Source organism: Olea europaea, chromosome 15 (genome assembly GCF_002742605.1).
Source record: "Olea europaea var. sylvestris chromosome 15, O_europaea_v1, whole genome shotgun sequence".
In the NCBI taxonomy this organism is placed as follows: Eukaryota; Viridiplantae; Streptophyta; class Magnoliopsida; order Lamiales; family Oleaceae; genus Olea; species Olea europaea.
In genome coordinates this window covers 8,705,221-8,724,487 of record NC_036251.1, presented here as the reverse complement: position 1 = coordinate 8,724,487, position 19,267 = coordinate 8,705,221, and the positions used below count along the sequence as shown (strand labels likewise).

At 32.9% G+C, this 19,267-nt stretch overlaps 1 protein-coding gene across 3 annotated transcripts; it reads left to right on the top strand.

Moving 5' to 3' along the window:
• Nucleotides 1-9,250: 9,250 nt before the first annotated feature.
• Nucleotides 9,251-18,608, top strand: LOC111410056 (V-type proton ATPase subunit B2-like). 3 transcript variants are annotated; one of them, XM_023040217.1, is made up of 15 exons: nucleotides 9,251-9,361; nucleotides 9,740-9,809; nucleotides 12,303-12,358; nucleotides 12,475-12,573; nucleotides 12,893-12,952; nucleotides 13,501-13,612; nucleotides 13,702-13,910; nucleotides 14,665-14,793; nucleotides 14,921-15,058; nucleotides 16,337-16,487; nucleotides 16,579-16,661; nucleotides 17,485-17,532; nucleotides 17,633-17,686; nucleotides 17,773-17,856; nucleotides 17,946-18,608. In XM_023040217.1, the coding sequence occupies exons 2-15, from the start codon at nucleotides 9,752-9,754 to the stop codon at nucleotides 18,129-18,131; spliced, it is 1,467 nt and encodes a 488-aa protein (XP_022895985.1). In that variant the 5' UTR covers nucleotides 9,251-9,361; nucleotides 9,740-9,751; the 3' UTR covers nucleotides 18,132-18,608. The 3 variants fall into 3 exon arrangements, with proteins under 3 accessions (XP_022895985.1, XP_022895986.1, XP_022895988.1); XM_023040218.1 differs by having other exon boundaries at nucleotides 9,268-9,361; nucleotides 9,744-9,809; XM_023040220.1 differs by lacking the exon at nucleotides 9,251-9,361 and adding an exon at nucleotides 9,452-9,555.
• The last annotated feature ends 659 nt before the right edge of the window (nucleotides 18,609-19,267 follow it).

Sequence of the window (19,267 nt, the reverse complement as noted above, 5' to 3'; positions counted from 1 at the left end):
ACCGGCTAACTTCCGTCTCTTCTAAGCGCCTACGTGGTAAACGATTTCACACGTGGCTGTTAAAAATGTAGAACACAAAATAAATAAATGCCACGCGCTTAAATGACCCAAACACGTACTTAATTATTCAATTCCAAAACACGCCAATTTGAAAGCTTTATTTCAATATCAAATAGAAGAATAACAGCTTCATCTCTCTCGTATACCACCCCAAATCGCCCGACAACCCTACCCCCCAAATCAATATCATCGAAAATGGAAGACACAACTTCATCTCTCTCAAATCCCAGAGTCCAAATCACCCGACAACCCTAACCCCAAATCAATTTGATCAGAAATAGAAGACACGATAAGGGTGTTTTGCTCAATTCCTTGGTATGGAGAGAACAAACATAGGTATTGCAGTAATTTTTTCATTTTTCTCCCCGATATCACTACCACTATATTGGTTGGTCCAAATAATGTTGTATTGATAATATTATTCCAGTTTCATTGTGTAATTTTTGGATAAAATCACATGCATTTGTTGTTATATTGATGGAACAAGAGGTGTTATATTTTGACGATTCTTTGATGACCATGTATAGTAAATGTGGCAATATTGACGATTCTTTGAAAATGTTTGATGAAATGCTTCACAAAAATGTGTCTTCTTGGAATGCGGCAATTTTATGTTATGCAAATCTAAATTCCGATAAAAGAAACGGTTTTTCTAGATAATAACGAATTGTGGGAATTTGTGAAGGGAATGCAAAATGAAGGATTGAAATTTGATGCATATACAATCTCTATACTCCTTCCTTTGTGCGGAGGAGATGTTAAAAATGGTAACTGTAGCAAAAATGTAGGCTAAGGAAGGGAATTACACTGTTACATTGTGAAATATTGGTTGGAATTGTGTTCGGGCTCAGGTTCCGATGCTCATTTAGGATATTGTCTGATTGATATGTACTCAAAAAGTGGTGGAGTTGATATGTGTAATTTTTTTACTGTCCATATGTAAAAAATTGTGAGGAGTATTGTGGTATTTCATTAAAACTTACAGTTGAGCATTCTAATAGTAGTGTTGAGCATTAGAACGAAGAAGATGCTGAAGCAGAAATGGAAGTGGCTGATTGTACGTTGTGCAGTTATTTTTGCCCATTTTTTTCCTATTAATTTAATTACGTATTCATTATAAAGTCAAAGTTTCATACCCATGGTACCAACTGATTACGATGGAGCTAGCCAAGAGGATGATATTGATGGCGTTGAAGATGAAGATGATGAAGAAGAAAGCGAGACAAAAGAAGATGATGATATAGAAGCTGAGCAAGCAGTGGCTAATGGTAACTGTACGTTTAACTTCTTCTGATTTTTACAAAATTATTTTGATTATATAATTTAATAGTTTATTGAATTTGACCCCAATGCTTTTGATTGATTAAGTTGGAGTTCGAAATGTTCGACAAATCCAACCCCATGTGGATCATTATGGAGAGGACATTTTCACTCCAGGTTTGGCTCCCCGGCCACAATGACCTTACTTCGTCACTAAAATCATGAAAAAAAATACCAAATCAATTTGTAAGTTTTGCATAATTGAGTTAATCGTTGATAATCTTAGTTTTTTTTCCTTGAAGGCACACTATTAATATACCATGTAGCCTTCTCTATTAACGTAATGTTCTTCAACTTGCAGTTCATCCCCCAGGCAGCGATCAATGGGTGTTGCTGGTGTTCTTCTAGTATATAGAGTTCTTATGTATCCAACAGTAATGGAGTGTAATGTTTTAATGTTTTTAGTTTCCTCTTTAATATCTTGTTATTGGTTTGTAAGCATAGGTAAAACTTCAATTAATAATATATTGATATTGTTATTGGTTTGTAAGCATAGAGTTCCTTCACGAAGTAGTCCATGAAGGTGGAATGATGGGTATAGTGTTCAATTAGGGCCACAATTGTATTCCGTTAATAGGATTCAAGATGTTATTGTAGCATCTCAAGTACGTTTCAATGGTGTAACAGTTATCCACATAATCCTCAGGATCATTTCTACACTCCCTTATCACAACCACTGCATGACTACATGGTATTCCCGACAAGTCCCACCTCCTACATGCACAACTTCGTTCTTCCAAGTCAACGACATAGGTCCCAGACATGCAGTCCACCTGCCATCTAGGTCCCCCTGAAAAATGTAACGTACATTCATTAGACATCTCAGCAACCTTAGCAAGCTTTTTCTTAATCCTCAGACACAATCGTCCTTCGCACCTAATCATCTTACTTCGACGCTTCTCAGTCCTAGTCATAAACCCCAAGTGCATATCTGTCAACATCGTTACAATATACTTCTCCCTATCCTTTATTAGCATTTTATTGAAAACTTCACACAAATTGTTCAATAAAATGTCACTCTTCGAATGTGTCCTAAAATGAGATTTACTCCACTCGCCCTGATGCCTCTCGTTCAACCATGCATATGCTCTTTCACTAACCTGACGAATTTGTTGCATCCGCAATTTGAAGTCAGCTAAGGTAGTAGATTTAGCAGCCTTCCAAAGCAAGTCCTTCAAAGTCTTCCCCTTATATCCCGTATTGAAAATGTTTGTGTACATATGTCTGACGCAAAACCTATGCTCCGCCTCTGGAAATAACTCATCAATGATATTACTTAATCTCTTCTGCCTATCTGTCATCACAGTCCACTTAGCCCCATTTTCCATCTGAATATCCTTAGCTAAATATTTTAGAAACCATCTCCAAGCAACCGTGTTCTCCTTCTGGACAACAGCGTATGAAATAGGATAGATACAGTCATTTGCATCTAGGCTGACTGCAGTGAGCAGTATACTACCCCAAACACCCCAAAGATGGCACCCGTCCACTCCAATTATTTTTCTACACCCATGTTGAAACCCTAATTTGCAAGCACTAAAACAGATGTATATAGCTTGAAACACCTGTCCATTGAGTCCTATCATCACTGTGGATCCTGGATTAGTCCTCAATACCTTAGCCGCATATGACCTCAGTGACACAAATTGTTCTTTGATAGTCCCGTTTATCAGTTGCTTCGCATATCTTCTTACCTTCCAAGCGACATTTCTAGTAATGTTTATTTTCAAATCCTCCTTTATGGTTGCTTGCATACTTTTCGTTTTCCACTCTGGATCTCCCTTGAATTGCTCAATGTATTGATTGACTATGAAAATGTAGTTACAATGACGATTGTAACGATCCCTACTGCATGTGTGTTGAGACATATATGACTTCACCTAAACAGTTTCAGAATTATTCATCTTAGAAGCCCATATTCTCCATTTGCATTCTGATTTACAGATGCCTTGAACTCTTCTTTCATCATTTGCCTTACACTTAACATTATAGCCATTCACTGCACCATAAGCCCGAATTGCCTTCCTAAATTCTTGAATAAAATTGAACAACTAACCTACCTCAAACTTCGGATCGCGCATATCCGTTTCAGCCATAAACTCTGAAAATCGATACCCTACCTTATCGTCAGATGATACATCGGACAATAGTTCTTCAGACGATGGATATTCCATATCATCGATGTCCGGCTGTTCATCATGCACCAGTATCGCTTGATCCCCTTTTTCCCGTCTAATGGTTGCCCTCCCATCACAATTTAACTCAACTCCCTCTGTAACATTTTTTTCGAATAGCACATCGTCTGCACTGACGATATGTCATTGTCAGAATCATTGAAGTCAAACTCATCCTCTTCCGTTTCTGTCACATAAAAAGAGATTGAAAATCATTAGAATCAGTTTCATTCTCTACATGTCAAAGAGGCAGAATTGTATAATCCAAACATTCTGGTTGCAAAATTCTTAGTTAACTGATGAATTACCATTTAATAAATAGCATATGATATTTAACTTCATAACTAGAAATAGTGATTAAAATTAAAAGTACAGATGGCCAAAAAAAATTTAATACATAACAAAAAAATCATTTTCTTTATCACAGGTTCATTTACATGGATGGTAAAGCACACAAAAATCATAAAATAAAGAATAGACTTAAAGATTTCGAACAATCCAAAAATTTCATCTCTCTTATTTCTAACTAAATTTAAAGGGGATTTTGTGATTTAAATGAAAAAAAAGGAAAAATCACGAAATAAAGATGGATGGTCCAAATTTCAAGAACCATCTCAAGATTGCATGTTCTAGTGCTTAATTTTATAACCTTAATATATATTATACATGGCAGAGGGAGAAGAAAAAATCAAAAAATATAGTCGGATATACCTAGAAGTGGTCCCTCCATGTGCTCTTCTTGAATTTCCCCAAAAGTAGTGATTGGTTTGTGGGGCTTCAACTGTGTAATATTTGGCTTAGTTTCTTGATGGCTAGGGTTCATTCGTCCACTGTGTGGTTGAGAGCTTGGGAGATATTATATATTCACTTGCAATAATGGTTCAAAAGGGTGAGGCTTGTTTGGGCTCAATTATGTGGGTGAGACGTGTTTGGGTCATTTAAGTGCGTGGCATTTTTATTTTTATTTTTTGTGTTCTAGTTTTTAACAGTCACGTGTGAAACCGTTTACCACGTAGACGCTTGGAAGAGACGGAAGTTAGCCGGTAAGCAATGGAGTGCAACTTAAAAAAGTACGGTGAGTGAGACGTGACACTTTACAAGTACAGTGTGTATTCAAACATTTAACTCTAATTTTTACACCCATTCACTTGCAAACAGCTCGGCTCACACGACTCACCCCCAACAAGGTTAGAATAACATGGCCATTAGGCTTATGAATAGTAACCAAAACCCACTTATATTGTAGTTAGATTCGCCCAATCCCTAGAACCATAAACTTTAAATCAAATAAATGAAATAAGAACAAAGCTAAACTGATTGAACATTAAATTTACATGAAATAAATTCTTTGTCTACAGAATTTCTGAGTATTATAATGCTTCAAAAAACAAAGGCTAAAGAAAGAAAGAAAGAAAAAAGTTCGATTAAGCAATCTAAATTTTACTAACTTTGTTGGCTACAATTATTCTTCTTTTTTGATTAACTGATGAAATTGCATCAGATTTCATTTTGCATTCTTAGAAATTCGATATGATTCTCGGCACAGAAATCCCATTTATGGCCCCCATTACCTATAATTATATTAATGTATTTTTCTTTGTCTATTAGGATTCTAGTTAAGCACAAATGAAAATAAAAACTAGTGGATCAATTTAGAGTTATATATTTTTATTTAATTTAATTTTTAAGAGTGTATGTATGTACAAAAAGTGTGAATGGAAATAGCTCTTATGAGTTTGAATTGAAGAATCTTCTAAATCTTCATTGAATATCCATTTGAATTTTTAATTTTACATCATTATTAATCCAGTAATGATCCAACTAGTCATGCCAAACAATAAGTTACTTCTGGTTCAATATAAGGTATAATTCAATAATTTAATTTTGAAGAATACGATTAAAGCTTGTATAATCATATATTATTTAAATAGTCAAACTAATCAATATTCTCACGACATTAGTTATATGTTTTCTGTCAGGGACAAACATGAATTCAAAATGATATATTATTCGAAAATGTACTACTTCAAGAGTATATTATTTTTAATTATTGTTTTTCAAGAGCAATATGTCAATATTCTTTTGAAATATTGAAAATTATAATTCATGCTCTTCAAGAGAAATAAAATAATATTCTTCTTGCATATTAATAATATTAAAATTTAGTTTTCTTTAAAAATTACAATCCAATATTGAATTGTTTAATTTGTGTTTATTCATGAACACAATGAGATATATTATTCAGGACATGCGATATTTCAAGATCACATTATATTTTATTATTGTTTTTTCAGAATCAATAATTAATATTCTTTTGAAATATTGAAAATAATATTACGCTTAGGAGCAATAAACATAATATTCTTCTGAAATATTAACTATAACGTTGTACTACTTCAAAAGCAACAACATTATAAATTATTAATTTAAAATTTATAGAAGTGTATCTAAAAATATTTAATTACCATGTAGACATAATATGAATTTATATAAAAAAAATTAGTTACCAAAAATGTATAAGTAAAAAAATCTTCCAAACATGCATGTTAATTGACTTCATAGATAGACATAAAAATAATATAAAACATTTATTATGCATATAATGGAACAATTATTATATATTTGTGTACAAACAAAAAAAGCATAGAAAAAATAGAGAAGAATCAGCCTCGTTCTGATATATATCCATGCAGAAAAATTTACATCACATCAAATTAATTTTGATACATGTAATAAATATTTATGTTTATAAAAAATTTACTACCTTTCTCAAATTTAGAAAATTCAAGCTATGATGTTAATAGAATTAAGATTGGTCTACATAATTTTTTTTGACAAAATGTGCACAAACTCTCATAGAAGTATGGGTTCCACATGAATAAATAATGTTAAGAAAATTAATCCACCCTCCTCCGCCATCCCCATGTGAGGTGTTGGTAAGAGTTCTGTAAACCCTTAATCTGTATATCAATCATCACCCATGCTAATAAGATGTTATCACTATTATATAAAAATATTTCACTATTGTAGAAAGAACAGCAGATTCTTCCATTTTGTCTCACTGTAACTTTTTTTTTAGAGAAGAGTAATAACGTCGTTTATCTTACGTGTTTGATATAGTGACTTTGTTGCTTTTCCTCAATTTACGAGGCATGGAGGATTATGTCATAGAGCCCTATTTACTATTTCTCCATTTTTACACGCTACAGTCATGCCTCTATATTTCTCCACACTAATTCAAGAGCAAAAGTGTAAATTTCATAAATATATGATTGAAAATATGTTTAAAGAAAAATAAATTTTAAAAAATGAAGACCAAATATGTTAACAAATGAATATATTCATTTTTCGAAAAATAAGTTTTTATTACCATTTCATTTTTATCGTGAAATGATTCTAATTTTAATATGTTAGATTGTGCTTCAAAATTACATAATTTATCAAATATAATTTTTAAAATTAATTTTTATTAAGTAATATATTTTTATGAATTTTTTTAATAAAATAATTTTTTTATTAAAGTAAACGGAGGCTCGTGTTAAGACCTCCAGAATTACGGAGGCTCAAGCATGAGCCTCCAGAATTCTGGAGGCCTCATGGCCTTCCATAATTATGGAGGCTCCACGTTGAGCCTCCATAACATTTTATTTTTTAAAATTAATAAAATTTTAATTATTTTATATTTTTTAGTAATATTATATTTCACGTTTAAAAAAAATCATAAAAATATATTACTTTATAAAAATTATATTTAATAGATTATATAATTTTGAAGCACAATCTAACATATTAAGATTAGAATCATTTCATGATAAAAATGAAATGGTAATAAAAACTCATTTCTCGAAAAATAAATATATTTATTTGTTAACATGTTTGGTCTTCATTTTTTAAAATTTATTTTTCTTCCAACATATTTCCAATCATATAATTATGGAATTCACACTTTTGCTCTTGAATTAACCCCCTCAATAAATTATTATTTAAACGGTTCGTAAATATTTTGATTAATATTATTTTTTGGCCATCCAAATGGTTATTACATATCTTTTACGTACGTTGACCTTCGTAAATATGGAGGCTTACACAAGGCAAGCCTCCGTGATACGGAGGCCAATGTTGGCCTCCGTAAATATGGAAGCAAGCCTTCGAATTATGGAGGCCAAGCCTCCATAAAGCCTCCGTATTATGGAGGCTTTGCTCCATAATATGGAGGTCTTGCCTCTGTAATATTTTTATTTTTTTAATACATACTAAAATTATTATTTTTAAATGTTGTTGGCATGATGCGTGTGTGGAAGAATATTTATCAATCACCATAAACAAAATTTTTCACAAAATATAAAAAATAAAAATGCATAATAAATTTTCTTATTACGCTAATAAAATTACAATAAATTTTTTTTACAAATAACATAAAAAATTATTTTTATTTTTAACAAAAAAACACATTTAAAAATTAGTAATTTCATAACCACTTTTTTTTTTATTTTCGAAAATACAATTATAAGATAAAAAATAATTAATTTTTTAATATAATATGCATAACAAATTATGGAGGCTCAAGAATAAGCCTCCATAATTACGGAGGCATCATAATAATGGAGGCATCAGCATGATGCCTCCATTTTGGAGCCTCCGTAATGGAGGCTCCATAATGCCTCCTTGTAACGGAGGCTATTACTTTACTAAAAAATAAAAATAAAAAATAAAAAAAGAATCATAAAAACATATTACTTTATAAAAATTATATTTGATAGATTATGTAATTTTGAAGCACAGTCTAATATATTAAGATTAGAATCATTTCATGATAAAAATGAAATGATAATAAAAACTTATTTTTCGAAAAATAAATATATTCATTTGTTATTAAATAAAAACATTATTTTTATATATGTACATAAAAGGTATATAGTAACCATTTGGATGATCAAAAAATAATATCAATCAAACTGTTTATGAATCGTTTAAAAAATAATTAATTGAGGAGGTTAATTCAAGAGCAAAAGTGTGAATTCCATAAATATATGTAAAAAAAAATTCGCTTAAAGTTATTTAAAAGTAAAAAAAAAACTTATAATTGTAAAAATTGCTTGTAACTTAACAATATATTAACTTAAAAATTTGGAGTAAATATTTAGATATATTTAATTTTTAAAATTAAATATTAGTTTATATGTTAAATAGATGATTTATAAATAAAATATCATTTAAATAAAAAAAATATCAAAGAAATCTATCCATATTTATTATGGAGACTTGATCTCTCTCCGTATCACGGAAGGTTTTTCTTCGTAATACGGAGGCTTGTTATGAAAGATCAAGTCTTTTGTTATGGAGAGATCAAATCTCCGTATTACGGAGAATTGAGACTTCCAAGCATGAAGACTAATTCTTTCTTTGAATTTGTTTATTAGTAATATTTTTATTTGTTGATATTTTTTGCTCTCACTATTTTATTTTCAACAATTATTTTTATGTAAGAAATTATTAACAAATAAAAATACAGATAAAAAATATTTGTAAAATGTAAAAAGTTACTTATAAGTAAAAAATCTACAATTTTGACATTAATAAAAATATAATAAACATAAAATTCGTGCAACGTACGTGTCAAAGACGAGTAAAAGGAGAAAAAAGTCAATAGATGAATCAGGGATACAATAATATAATAATAATAATAATTTTTATGACTGCGGGTAAGATTTTCATTGACAAATAAACACTTACCATTTCCCTGCGCATCCTTCTCCTCTCCCTCAAGCTAGTCTCGTTTTCTCTATAAGATATTCAAACACTAGTGGGTAAGCGAATTCCTAGATCCATTTCAGAATCTACTGTTTTAAATTAATTAACACAATTCAGCTTCATCCAGTTCAATTCGTCCTTTTAGATTTAGATTTTATGTTCATAATTATCTGATTGGAACCACACTGATCGCACCCGTAAACAGTTGTTTGTATTCATTCACTGTAAATGTTATAATCGCTATATGCAGGTTCGTATACTGCATACACTGCGCACTTGTTTCTATAAAAGGAGTAAAACATTATGCGTTTGTTGAAATGCTTTCTTCTATAAATTTCTTTCGGAGATTCAGACTGACTTGAAATGTATATAATTTTTGTTGCATATGATTGCATTTAACTAATACGAGTTTATTTTACATTGTTTTGGATTAGTTAGGATAAATTATGGGTGTGGCTCAAAACAACTTTGACATGGAGGAAGGAACTCTTGAAATTGGGATGGGTATGTTCTCTTTGTAAATTTTATTGTTTCTTATGTCATATAAGTATATATTCTATTCCAGTATTTTGTCGATTATTGATTATGTAATTCATGATATTTGACTTTTGTTTAGCAAATGATTTCTAGTCTTTTGAGCTTAATTTGATTTTTGATGAAATTAGATTGTGCAAATTCTTTTTATGGATGGTAGACTAGGGAAAAAGTATTTATTTTGATTGTGAATGCTTGAGTAGGTTTGCTAGTTTGTCCAAGTTGTGTACTTACTGAATGGCATCATAGCTACCAAATTAACTAATTGGTGAGATTGTAATAGAAAAAGGAAAACATTTATAATATCACTTGCAATGCTCCTGTCTTCCTGAGCAATTCCTCGGGAGATTGGGAGAGAAGTTACTGCTCAAGGTAATGTTACCTATATCATCCAAAATGAACTCCATGACTCATATCTATGTTAAGAAAGTTTTGTTTCATAGTTATCTAGGCTCTGTTGCATTAATCCTCATCTTCCTCTTTGCTCTATCATGGGCCATCTAGCTCAATTGCCATAGCCCAACACTGTCATCTATTATTGCCAGTGATAAACCACAGGACCTCGAAAAGTTAATGTGGTTGTTTTATCTTGTTGAGGCAGCGAACAAAGTGACTTGAGCTGTTGCGTGGTTTGGTGTTATATTGTCCACCATCTCATCAAATCCATTTTCTGGCATTGTAGTTGTGATTGTAGTTCACTTGTTTATCAACCCTTTGACCACCTTACTCTATATTTTTCTTCCCCAGTTACCAGTTTTCGCCTGTTCCATTTAAATTGAATCTCTGCCTCTAATTTGACTGTTTATCTATGCTTGATTTGGGTCTGATTTCGTACTTCAATTGTTATAGAGCCCAACATAAATCATGACTATAGAGTCGAAGGTGATATGCATGGAAATTTTCTTCCTCATGCTCTACGTACAGTCCAAAAGTTTGGAGGGAAACTGATTGGAAAAAACCACACTGGGAGAACTAGATTTAGGAGGAAGAAATTTCAGGGGGGAAAAAATGGAAAAGTTTCGTACGAGCCCTTTTGGATGGATCAAAGAAAGACTAATCAGGCTTCATTTAGGACTCCAAGATTTAGAAAAAAAATTGATTATTCTCACGAATGCAATCAAAACTCAAGCGAGCTGCAACCCTATCTCAACGGTAAATCCTTACAAGGTTGACATGCTATGTATGTTGCCATTTGATCCAGAAATAGGGAGTTCTCTCTTATACTGGCTATGGTTCAAAATTTTCTTTCTCGAGTATTGCAGCTTGAGCACAATCAAATAGACCCGAACGAAGATCTTGGATTTCTCCTAGTCATCAAGAGGTCCAATTAGAGAGGTTTTTATTAAAGGACCAATTTCCACTGTCCTTGTTCTATAACCAAAGTGTTGAGGTTGTCCCACTTCGACTGTGAATTGGGTTGGTATTCAGTTTATAAGTGAGAGAAAAAGTCTCACTTCATGAGCTAGCTTTTGGGTGAAAGAGGTCCAATACCAATCAATACTGGTATCAGAGCCCGATTTATCAACAAGTCTCCTGCCTAACAATCGTGGAAATACGGGTTTGTGTGAGGGGGAGATGGGGGTTTGGTCTTCTGCAGGCCCGTTGTGTGAGGGGAAGACGAGTTTAGTCTCCCTCAGGGCCCGATATGTGGGGGGAGATGTGTTTGGTTTCCAGCAAAGCCCGATGTGTGAGGAGAAGATTGTTGAGGTTGTCCCACATCGGTTGTGGATAGAGTTGGTATTCAGTTTATAAGTGTGAGAAAAAGTCTCACCTCTTTAGCTAATTTTTTGGGTGAGAGAGCCTAATACTACCCAACACAAAGGTTTAGCAAAGTAAGTAGTAAAGTAAAAAAGATACATGTAAGTGGAATCTGATTAATTCTGCTGTTGTCTGCAATACTGCAGGTCCTGCAAACATATATAATATAGCCGAAGTGTGGGAGCTCAACATCGAGCTCAAAAAGCATTCTCTGCCCCTTAATTTCCAAATCTCTGGTAGTCTTAGGATATGCTTTGACCTTCTATCCATCCACTAGGGTGGGATCCAAATGAGAGAGCAGAATTTCATAAGTTTTATCTTGATTTGAAACAACTCTGGTGAATAGCATGCACAATCAGGGGAACCACTAGTGGAAAAGAGGCCTTTAACTGTTGGAGGGTGATGAGGGAACAAACTTGAATGAACAAATAAAGGAGATTGAAAGACCAAGGGACATTAGCTGAGTAAATACCTGAGATTAGTGCTCAGTATCAATTAGGTTGTTAATCCAAAGGATTTTTATGAAGTTAAAGTTGACCTATTTACATTTGCTATCACGTGCTTCTCTATCATACTTTATACTTGCTAATGAAGATTTCAAATTATCTGGTGATGTTGCTTCTCAAAAATCTTACCTTCTATTTTGGTTATTTTGGTAATTTTATGATTATTGATGCATAATTTTACGCTTTTGTATCTTTCCAGAATACAGAACTGTCTCTGGAGTTGCTGGACCGTTGGTTATCCTGGAAAAAGTCAAGGCGAGTATTCTGCTACTTGTTTTACATTGGTTTCTTGTATATGGAATGACTACATGTGGTATTCTGTTTAAGGATTGACTACTTAACTTCACATGTGTTGTATGGGATTATTTCAGGGACCCAAATACCAGGAGATTGTTAATATTCGCTTAGGAGATGGAACGACACGACGTGGACAGGTCCTGGAGGTAGATGGTGAGAAGGCTGTAGTTCAGGTGGTTATCCTTGTCATCTCTTGTACATTGTGAATTCGAGTGAATACATTACATGATATCATTGTCAGTTCGTTATCAGTCTAGACTTATATTTCTTATGTATGATTTTTGCTTTCCTTTTTACCTTGTACAAATTAGTTGTCCTTGATAACCAGCGGTAATCAGTTGTTTCTTCGTTTTTGTTTCAGCAATTTTTTTTAGGTTAGGTTTTTACAAAGCTCATGTGTCAACTCAATGATTTAAGATTACCTGTGCTGAACTTGTAAGAGTTTTTACTCATGCAAGAATATGATTTTTCGTTCCTTGTTTATTTCAACAGGTTTTCGAAGGAACATCTGGAATTGACAACAAATATACAACTGTACAGTTTACAGGGGAGGTACAGTGTTGCTGTTCCTTGCATATATATATTTGTTTGAATAGAATTCTGCTGTTATGTATATCTTGGTATTGGATGAAAGCAGATGGTCTAGATGTTTAATTTCTCTGGTTTTATTGGCTCACACAAGCTTCAAAAGTGATTTCTGCATCTAAATGAATCATGGACATAAAAAATGGCTCTCCAGCGAAATTATGGTTTAAGATAATGTATTTAGTATTTTATAATTTGTATAACTCAAGTGACTCTTGGAGTTTATTATGTTTATGGCTTACAGAAGAAACTACATTTTCTTTCTTGAGCTACTTTAGTGAGTTACTTGCAATTACTTTAGTTTACTTTTTTGATAAGTAATTACTTTAGTATACTTAAGGAAATCTCATGTCATGAACAGAAATAATAGTTTTCTGAACTTAACCGGATAGGATTACGATTCTGGAAAAAATCAGTCTTTTTGCTTAGCCCATGTTTGATAGAACTAAAAATTTAGATTTTTATCAAAGTCATAGTCAACAGTTAATTTTAACCATATATTTCATTGGATACAGGTTTTAAAAACACCTGTCTCATTGGATATGCTTGGTCGTATATTTAATGGCTCTGGGAAACCCATTGACAATGGTCCTCCAATTTTGCCCGAGGCTTACTTGGATATTTCTGGTGAGTGTCTCTAGAGAATGACCTTACCTCTTTTGTCTACATACATCTTTAATCCACATTTTGATGATGTATTCAAATTCTCTCTTCAGGGAGTTCCATTAATCCTAGTGAGAGAACATATCCTGAAGAAATGATACAGACAGGAATTTCAACAATTGATGTCATGAATTCAATAGCCAGAGGACAGAAAATTCCTCTTTTTTCTGCAGCTGGTCTTCCCCATAATGAAATTGCTGCCCAAATCTGTCGTCAGGCTGGTTTAGTGAAGCGGTTGGAGAAATCTGATAATCTTCTTGAGGTACAAGAGAATCCCACGTTTTAACGTTTCCCATCGTAGATAATCTCTTTATTACCCTTGATGCTCTATTTCTGCTGTTGTCTAACATAAATGAATCGTGAATGTCACTGCATTGTCTTGGCAATATAGTTACATTATGCTGATGAATAAGCCAAAATTGATGGAGGAAAATTATTTTTGTTAGTATTGTTGAGAGAACTTTTCTCCTATCTTTAAGTAAACACAAGAATCCAGATTTGGTCCTTTTGCAAAAAATTGTAAGTTGTCTAATTTTAAAAGACATCTTTTGAACATTATCATGTATGTCAAATACATGGATCAATAAATTGTATACTTAGTATTTTGTGAGTTAATACTAACATATATCTTTCAAAATGCTGAGAATTTCTTTATACACCTCTATGCTCCCCAGCAGCAGTCTTTTATATCATACTCTACTCTGCTGTTTTATTAAACACAAGAATCCAGATTTGGTCCTTTTGCAAAAAATTGTAAGTTGTCTAATTTTAAAAGACATCTTTTGAACATTATCATGTATGTCAAATACATGGATCAATAAATTGTATACTTAGTATTTTGTGAGTTAATACTAACATATATCTTTCAAAATGCTGAGAATTTCTTTATACACCTCTATTGAGCAACCAAGCAGTCTTTTATATCATACTCTGCTGTTTTATACTTGGTTGGGACTTCAGCTGATTGGATGTTATCAAGTTGATTCTCAATTTCTTATGATCTACAAATGCTGCAGGATCAGGAAGACGACAATTTTGCCATAGTTTTTGCAGCTATGGGTGTTAACATGGAGACAGCACAGTTCTTCAAACGTGATTTCGAGGAAAATGGATCTATGGAGAGAGTGACTCTTTTTCTGAACCTGGTAATTATGTGATTTTTTGACCCATTGAGGATACTCGATAAAGTGATTATTATTTCTTCCAAGTTTTATCTAGGTTAAGTGGCAGATTGTCATGACTCATGTATATAACAAACCTTTGTTTGTGCAGGCCAATGACCCAACAATAGAACGTATCATTACTCCCCGTATTGCCCTTACAACTGCAGAATATTTAGCATATGAATGTGGAAAGCACGTTCTTGTCATATTGACAGATATGAGTTCCTATGCTGATGCTCTTCGTGAGGTAACATTTATGGCACATACTTCGTTCTCCGTAGGAATATCTTTTTTTAACATTGACCAGAACTGAAAACTGCATTCAAGGTTTTTATCCAAAAATTACCTTTTGGATCATTAAAACGTATTGTAAAATAAAGACTTGACTTACATAGAAATATAACTTTTGTTCTAATTACAATAATTGAAAAAGAAGAATTAATAAGTCATTAAAATAAAATAATAAATTTCTCAATAATATTTTTATTATATCACTGGAGAACCATTCCAAACACTAACTCGTTGAATCTCGATTGTCTGAAAGTGGGAAACTTATAAACTGTGAGATAAAATCTCAATACGTGAGCCACATAAATTGTAATTCATATTTATAATTTAGGAATTCGTAATGTACATAAGGAAACACAGGGATTAGAAACCGAACTTAGGTGGCCATAATCCCCGTACATAATCATAATATGCATAGGGAGACACAGGAATTGAGAACCGTACTTCGCTGCTATAATTCCCTTGCGTAGCGCTACTAAACTTTAGTCCATTGAACATAAACATATAAGACCCATATCATATTCATAAATCGAAAGTATGAAAAATGATTCAAGTTGTATGACTACACTTACATTGATAATTTGAAGAGCATCGTAGGAAATACGTAGAGGAGAATTTAACATCTTCAGCAAAGTGATAATACGTGCATGATTGTTATTGTGATTTAAGTGTGTTATTTATAGATGCACTTAGGAGTACCAAAAGGAAAATGTCATAGTATCCCTATAATAGTGCACTAAATAAGATAATGAGTTATACTAATTATGTAATTTATATCAATCATAATTAGATATAATCATACATATATGAATGTACGTAATTATAGTAACCATGTAATTTAAAATTAATAAACCTATATATAATTATATATACATAGATGGACGAAATTTTGGTGACACTGTAGTTGAATTCTATCAACTATAACTATATATAATTGTACATATATGGACGCACATTATTGTAGTAATACATTATTTGAAATCAAATAACCATAATTATATTAAATTATACATATATGGGTGCTTGTAATTATAGTAATACTATATTTTAACTCAATCAATCATAATTGTACATGCATAAATGCATATAATTTTAGTAATACTATAATTTAACTCAATCGATCATAATTACAACTATAAAGGATTTTTGGGATATTATGGTTTCATTAAATTTACTGTGACTGGGATTTTCGATCTAAACTATTTGCATAAAGTAAAATACCAATTTGCCACTGTAGGTTTCTGCTGCACGAGAAGAAGTGCCTGGGAGACGTGGGTATCCTGGTTATATGTATACTGATCTGGCAACAATCTATGAGCGAGCTGGACGTATTGAAGGAAGAAAGGGATCCATAACACAAATTCCTATCTTGACCATGCCCAATGATGGTAATAAAATATTAGCCATCCCTATCACATATATGAACACAATTTTTGTTTTTCTGATAGATTTATACATTTGGCTTGATTAATTGATCAGATATTACTCATCCAACTCCGGATCTTACTGGTTATATCACTGAAGGACAGATTTATATTGACAGACAGCTCCATAATCGGCAGGTACATATTTGTTGTAGCTGCATGAATTGGTTTGTGGATGTTGGTACAAACAATTTTAACATGGTGGACCATTTGATTAAATTTCTTGCATGGAATTTCAACTCCAGAAGAGCCACTGAGTGCCTGGCACATCTTTGATCATCTTTTAGAATGAGTACTAGTGGATTTTCTCGACCATAAGATACTTTTTCGTGTAAATCTTAGAGGCGATTACAATTCTATATTCAAAAAGTACATAGAATCTTGCTTCAAGTTGATGGGATGTGCTAAAAGATGGGGGGAAAAGGTGTGTAATCGGACCAAAATCAAAGTAGAAAAGTTCTTGGGGTATCTTTAAGAGAAAAACAAGAAAAGTACCATTGGAAGCTGTAGTTACAATAAAAGTCAGGAGGTAATATTTTGATTTCATGAGATCTTCCTAGTTCCTTGAATGCATATAGAAATCCTTTGGATATCAGTAAACTATCTCATAATGGCAGATTTAGGATAAAAAATGTGGACAATTTGCTATTGAATTTCGTTAGAGGTGCTTATTAGCACATTGTTTGAGGATTTCTAGACAACTCACAATGAGGTCTAGTACTTGCAATAAGTCTGCTAAGTAAAAGCATCTATTGGGATCAGAACTTATATTGGTCAGCTACACGATATAAGAATACTGACTCCTGTCATTTTAAATGTTTTGCAATGATGCCTGAGTGATGGCCTTATATTTGGTGTGTCTGGAATGTTCTTCCTAGTTGGTTATAACTACATTTTCCTTTTGGGTTATATATTGAATATGAATTTTCTATAATAACATTTGCTCCTCTGTATTGAACAGATATATCCTCCAATTAATGTGCTTCCATCCTTGTCTCGTTTGATGAAAGTAAGTACCATAGATTGCCTGATTTGATTGGTTTGACTTCTTATTTTAAAGATTTGAAGATGATACACCATTGATCTATATGATTTCACTTTTATTGTAGAGTGCTATTGGTGAGGGCATGACTCGCCGGGATCACTCTGATGTTTCTAATCAGGTATAATTAGATATTCACAGTTCAAAACTCGTCAAAGTTCTCCCCTCATCTTTTTATCCTTGTTTTTGTTTTTTTCCCATTTCCAGCTATATGCAAACTATGCAATAGGAAAGGATGTCCAGGCAATGAAAGCAGTGGTCGGAGAAGAAGCACTTTCTTCAGAGGATCTGGTCTGTATTGTACTATAATGAGTTTGTCGCTGAACTTATCATTAATTATAACATTAAGATGACTTATGGGACCGTGTTTGAATAAACAGCTATATCTCGAGTTCCTTGATAAATTCGAAAGGAAGTTTGTAGCTCAAGGTGCCTATGACACCCGCAACATCTTCCAGTCACTTGACCTAGCTTGGACACTGCTTCGGATCTTTCCCCGGGAGCTTCTTCATCGTATTCCAGCGAAGACACTCGATCAGTACTACAGCCGGGATGCAGCCAATTGATTGGAGGAGACAAGCTCCTGTACTGTAGTTTTCTGGTCAGTTACCTTGGTGTGCACAATTTTTGTGATAGGTCCCATGATGTGTGTTTCTATAGATTGTGCATCTCCTCCTCCATCCTCTGGAAAAATAGAAGTTCTTGATTAGCCCCTCAAAGCCTAGGCTTTCAGCAGTTTAAGACGCGTATTCTTTGGGTGATTGCTTTGCCAGACTGCACTTCAACATTGCTTTCTCTGTCTCAAATTAAGTTTTGAAGCACTAATGGCTTCTAGGACTCGTGAAACCCTTTGTCATATATTGGTGACAGGACTTGGTAGTAGTTTCGAGTTTGATGGTCTTTTCGGGGAATTCTTTGTTGCTGGACATTTTACGAAGAGCTGCCTGTGTCTAGCTTGTGATGATGAATAATTGAGACATACTGTGGTTTTTCCCATTCAAGTTAGTCCCTTGCATGCAATAAGATTTTCGATTTTATGTTGCTCTTGTATTTTGGACACCGCCGTTTACTGTTCCTGCTCTCCACAAATAAAAACAAATAAATAATAGTAATAGAAATAAGAGCTGAAAATTACCCACCCCAGTAGCTATTATGAAACTTTTTGGATAGCTAAGCTAACACGGGGCAATTTTATTTTGCTCAGATGATCTGGACCATCAATTCATTTAACATAGACAAATATGATTGGTCGTACATTGCTCGAATTTTATTTTAAAGGATATCGATAATATGCATTGTGTGAACTCCCTTGCATTACGTATTTTGAATATTACAATATTTTTTATATAATCACTCAATCTTTTTTGTCTTGGTCGAGAAAAAGACATGAAAGGAAAAAAATATTGTACGACCAACCAACAATGATTCATTTCTCTTCTACGTTTATTACATTTTGAACGTAAGCAAGTATTGCAAAATTTGTGATAAGCATGCATTTCACAAGCCATAGACCTTCAAGTAGCGCAAATATTTTCCTTGATCAAAGACTTGTAAGAAATTATATACATATTCTTCATAGTCGAGCTCTTGAGGTGGTGCTTCTTCCTCTATCAAAAAGCCTGTCCTGTCAATGCACTCATAATTGGCCTTTTTTTTTTTTGACGAGAAAACTCGCGACCGCTAACCTTCGAGTGCGCACTGA

Bases quoted from the DNA above. Each gene is read 5' to 3' on its own strand.
- LOC111410056 (XM_023040217.1), top strand. From the start codon at position 9,752: ATGGGTGTGGCTCAAAACAACTTTGACATGGAGGAAGGAACTCTTGAA. The intron at 13,613-13,701 runs GTGAGTGTCTCT...TTCTCTCTTCAG, and splicing joins GGCTTACTTGGATATTTCTG to GGAGTTCCATTAATCCTAGT. The intron at 13,911-14,664 runs GTACAAGAGAAT...CAAATGCTGCAG, and splicing joins AATCTGATAATCTTCTTGAG to GATCAGGAAGACGACAATTT.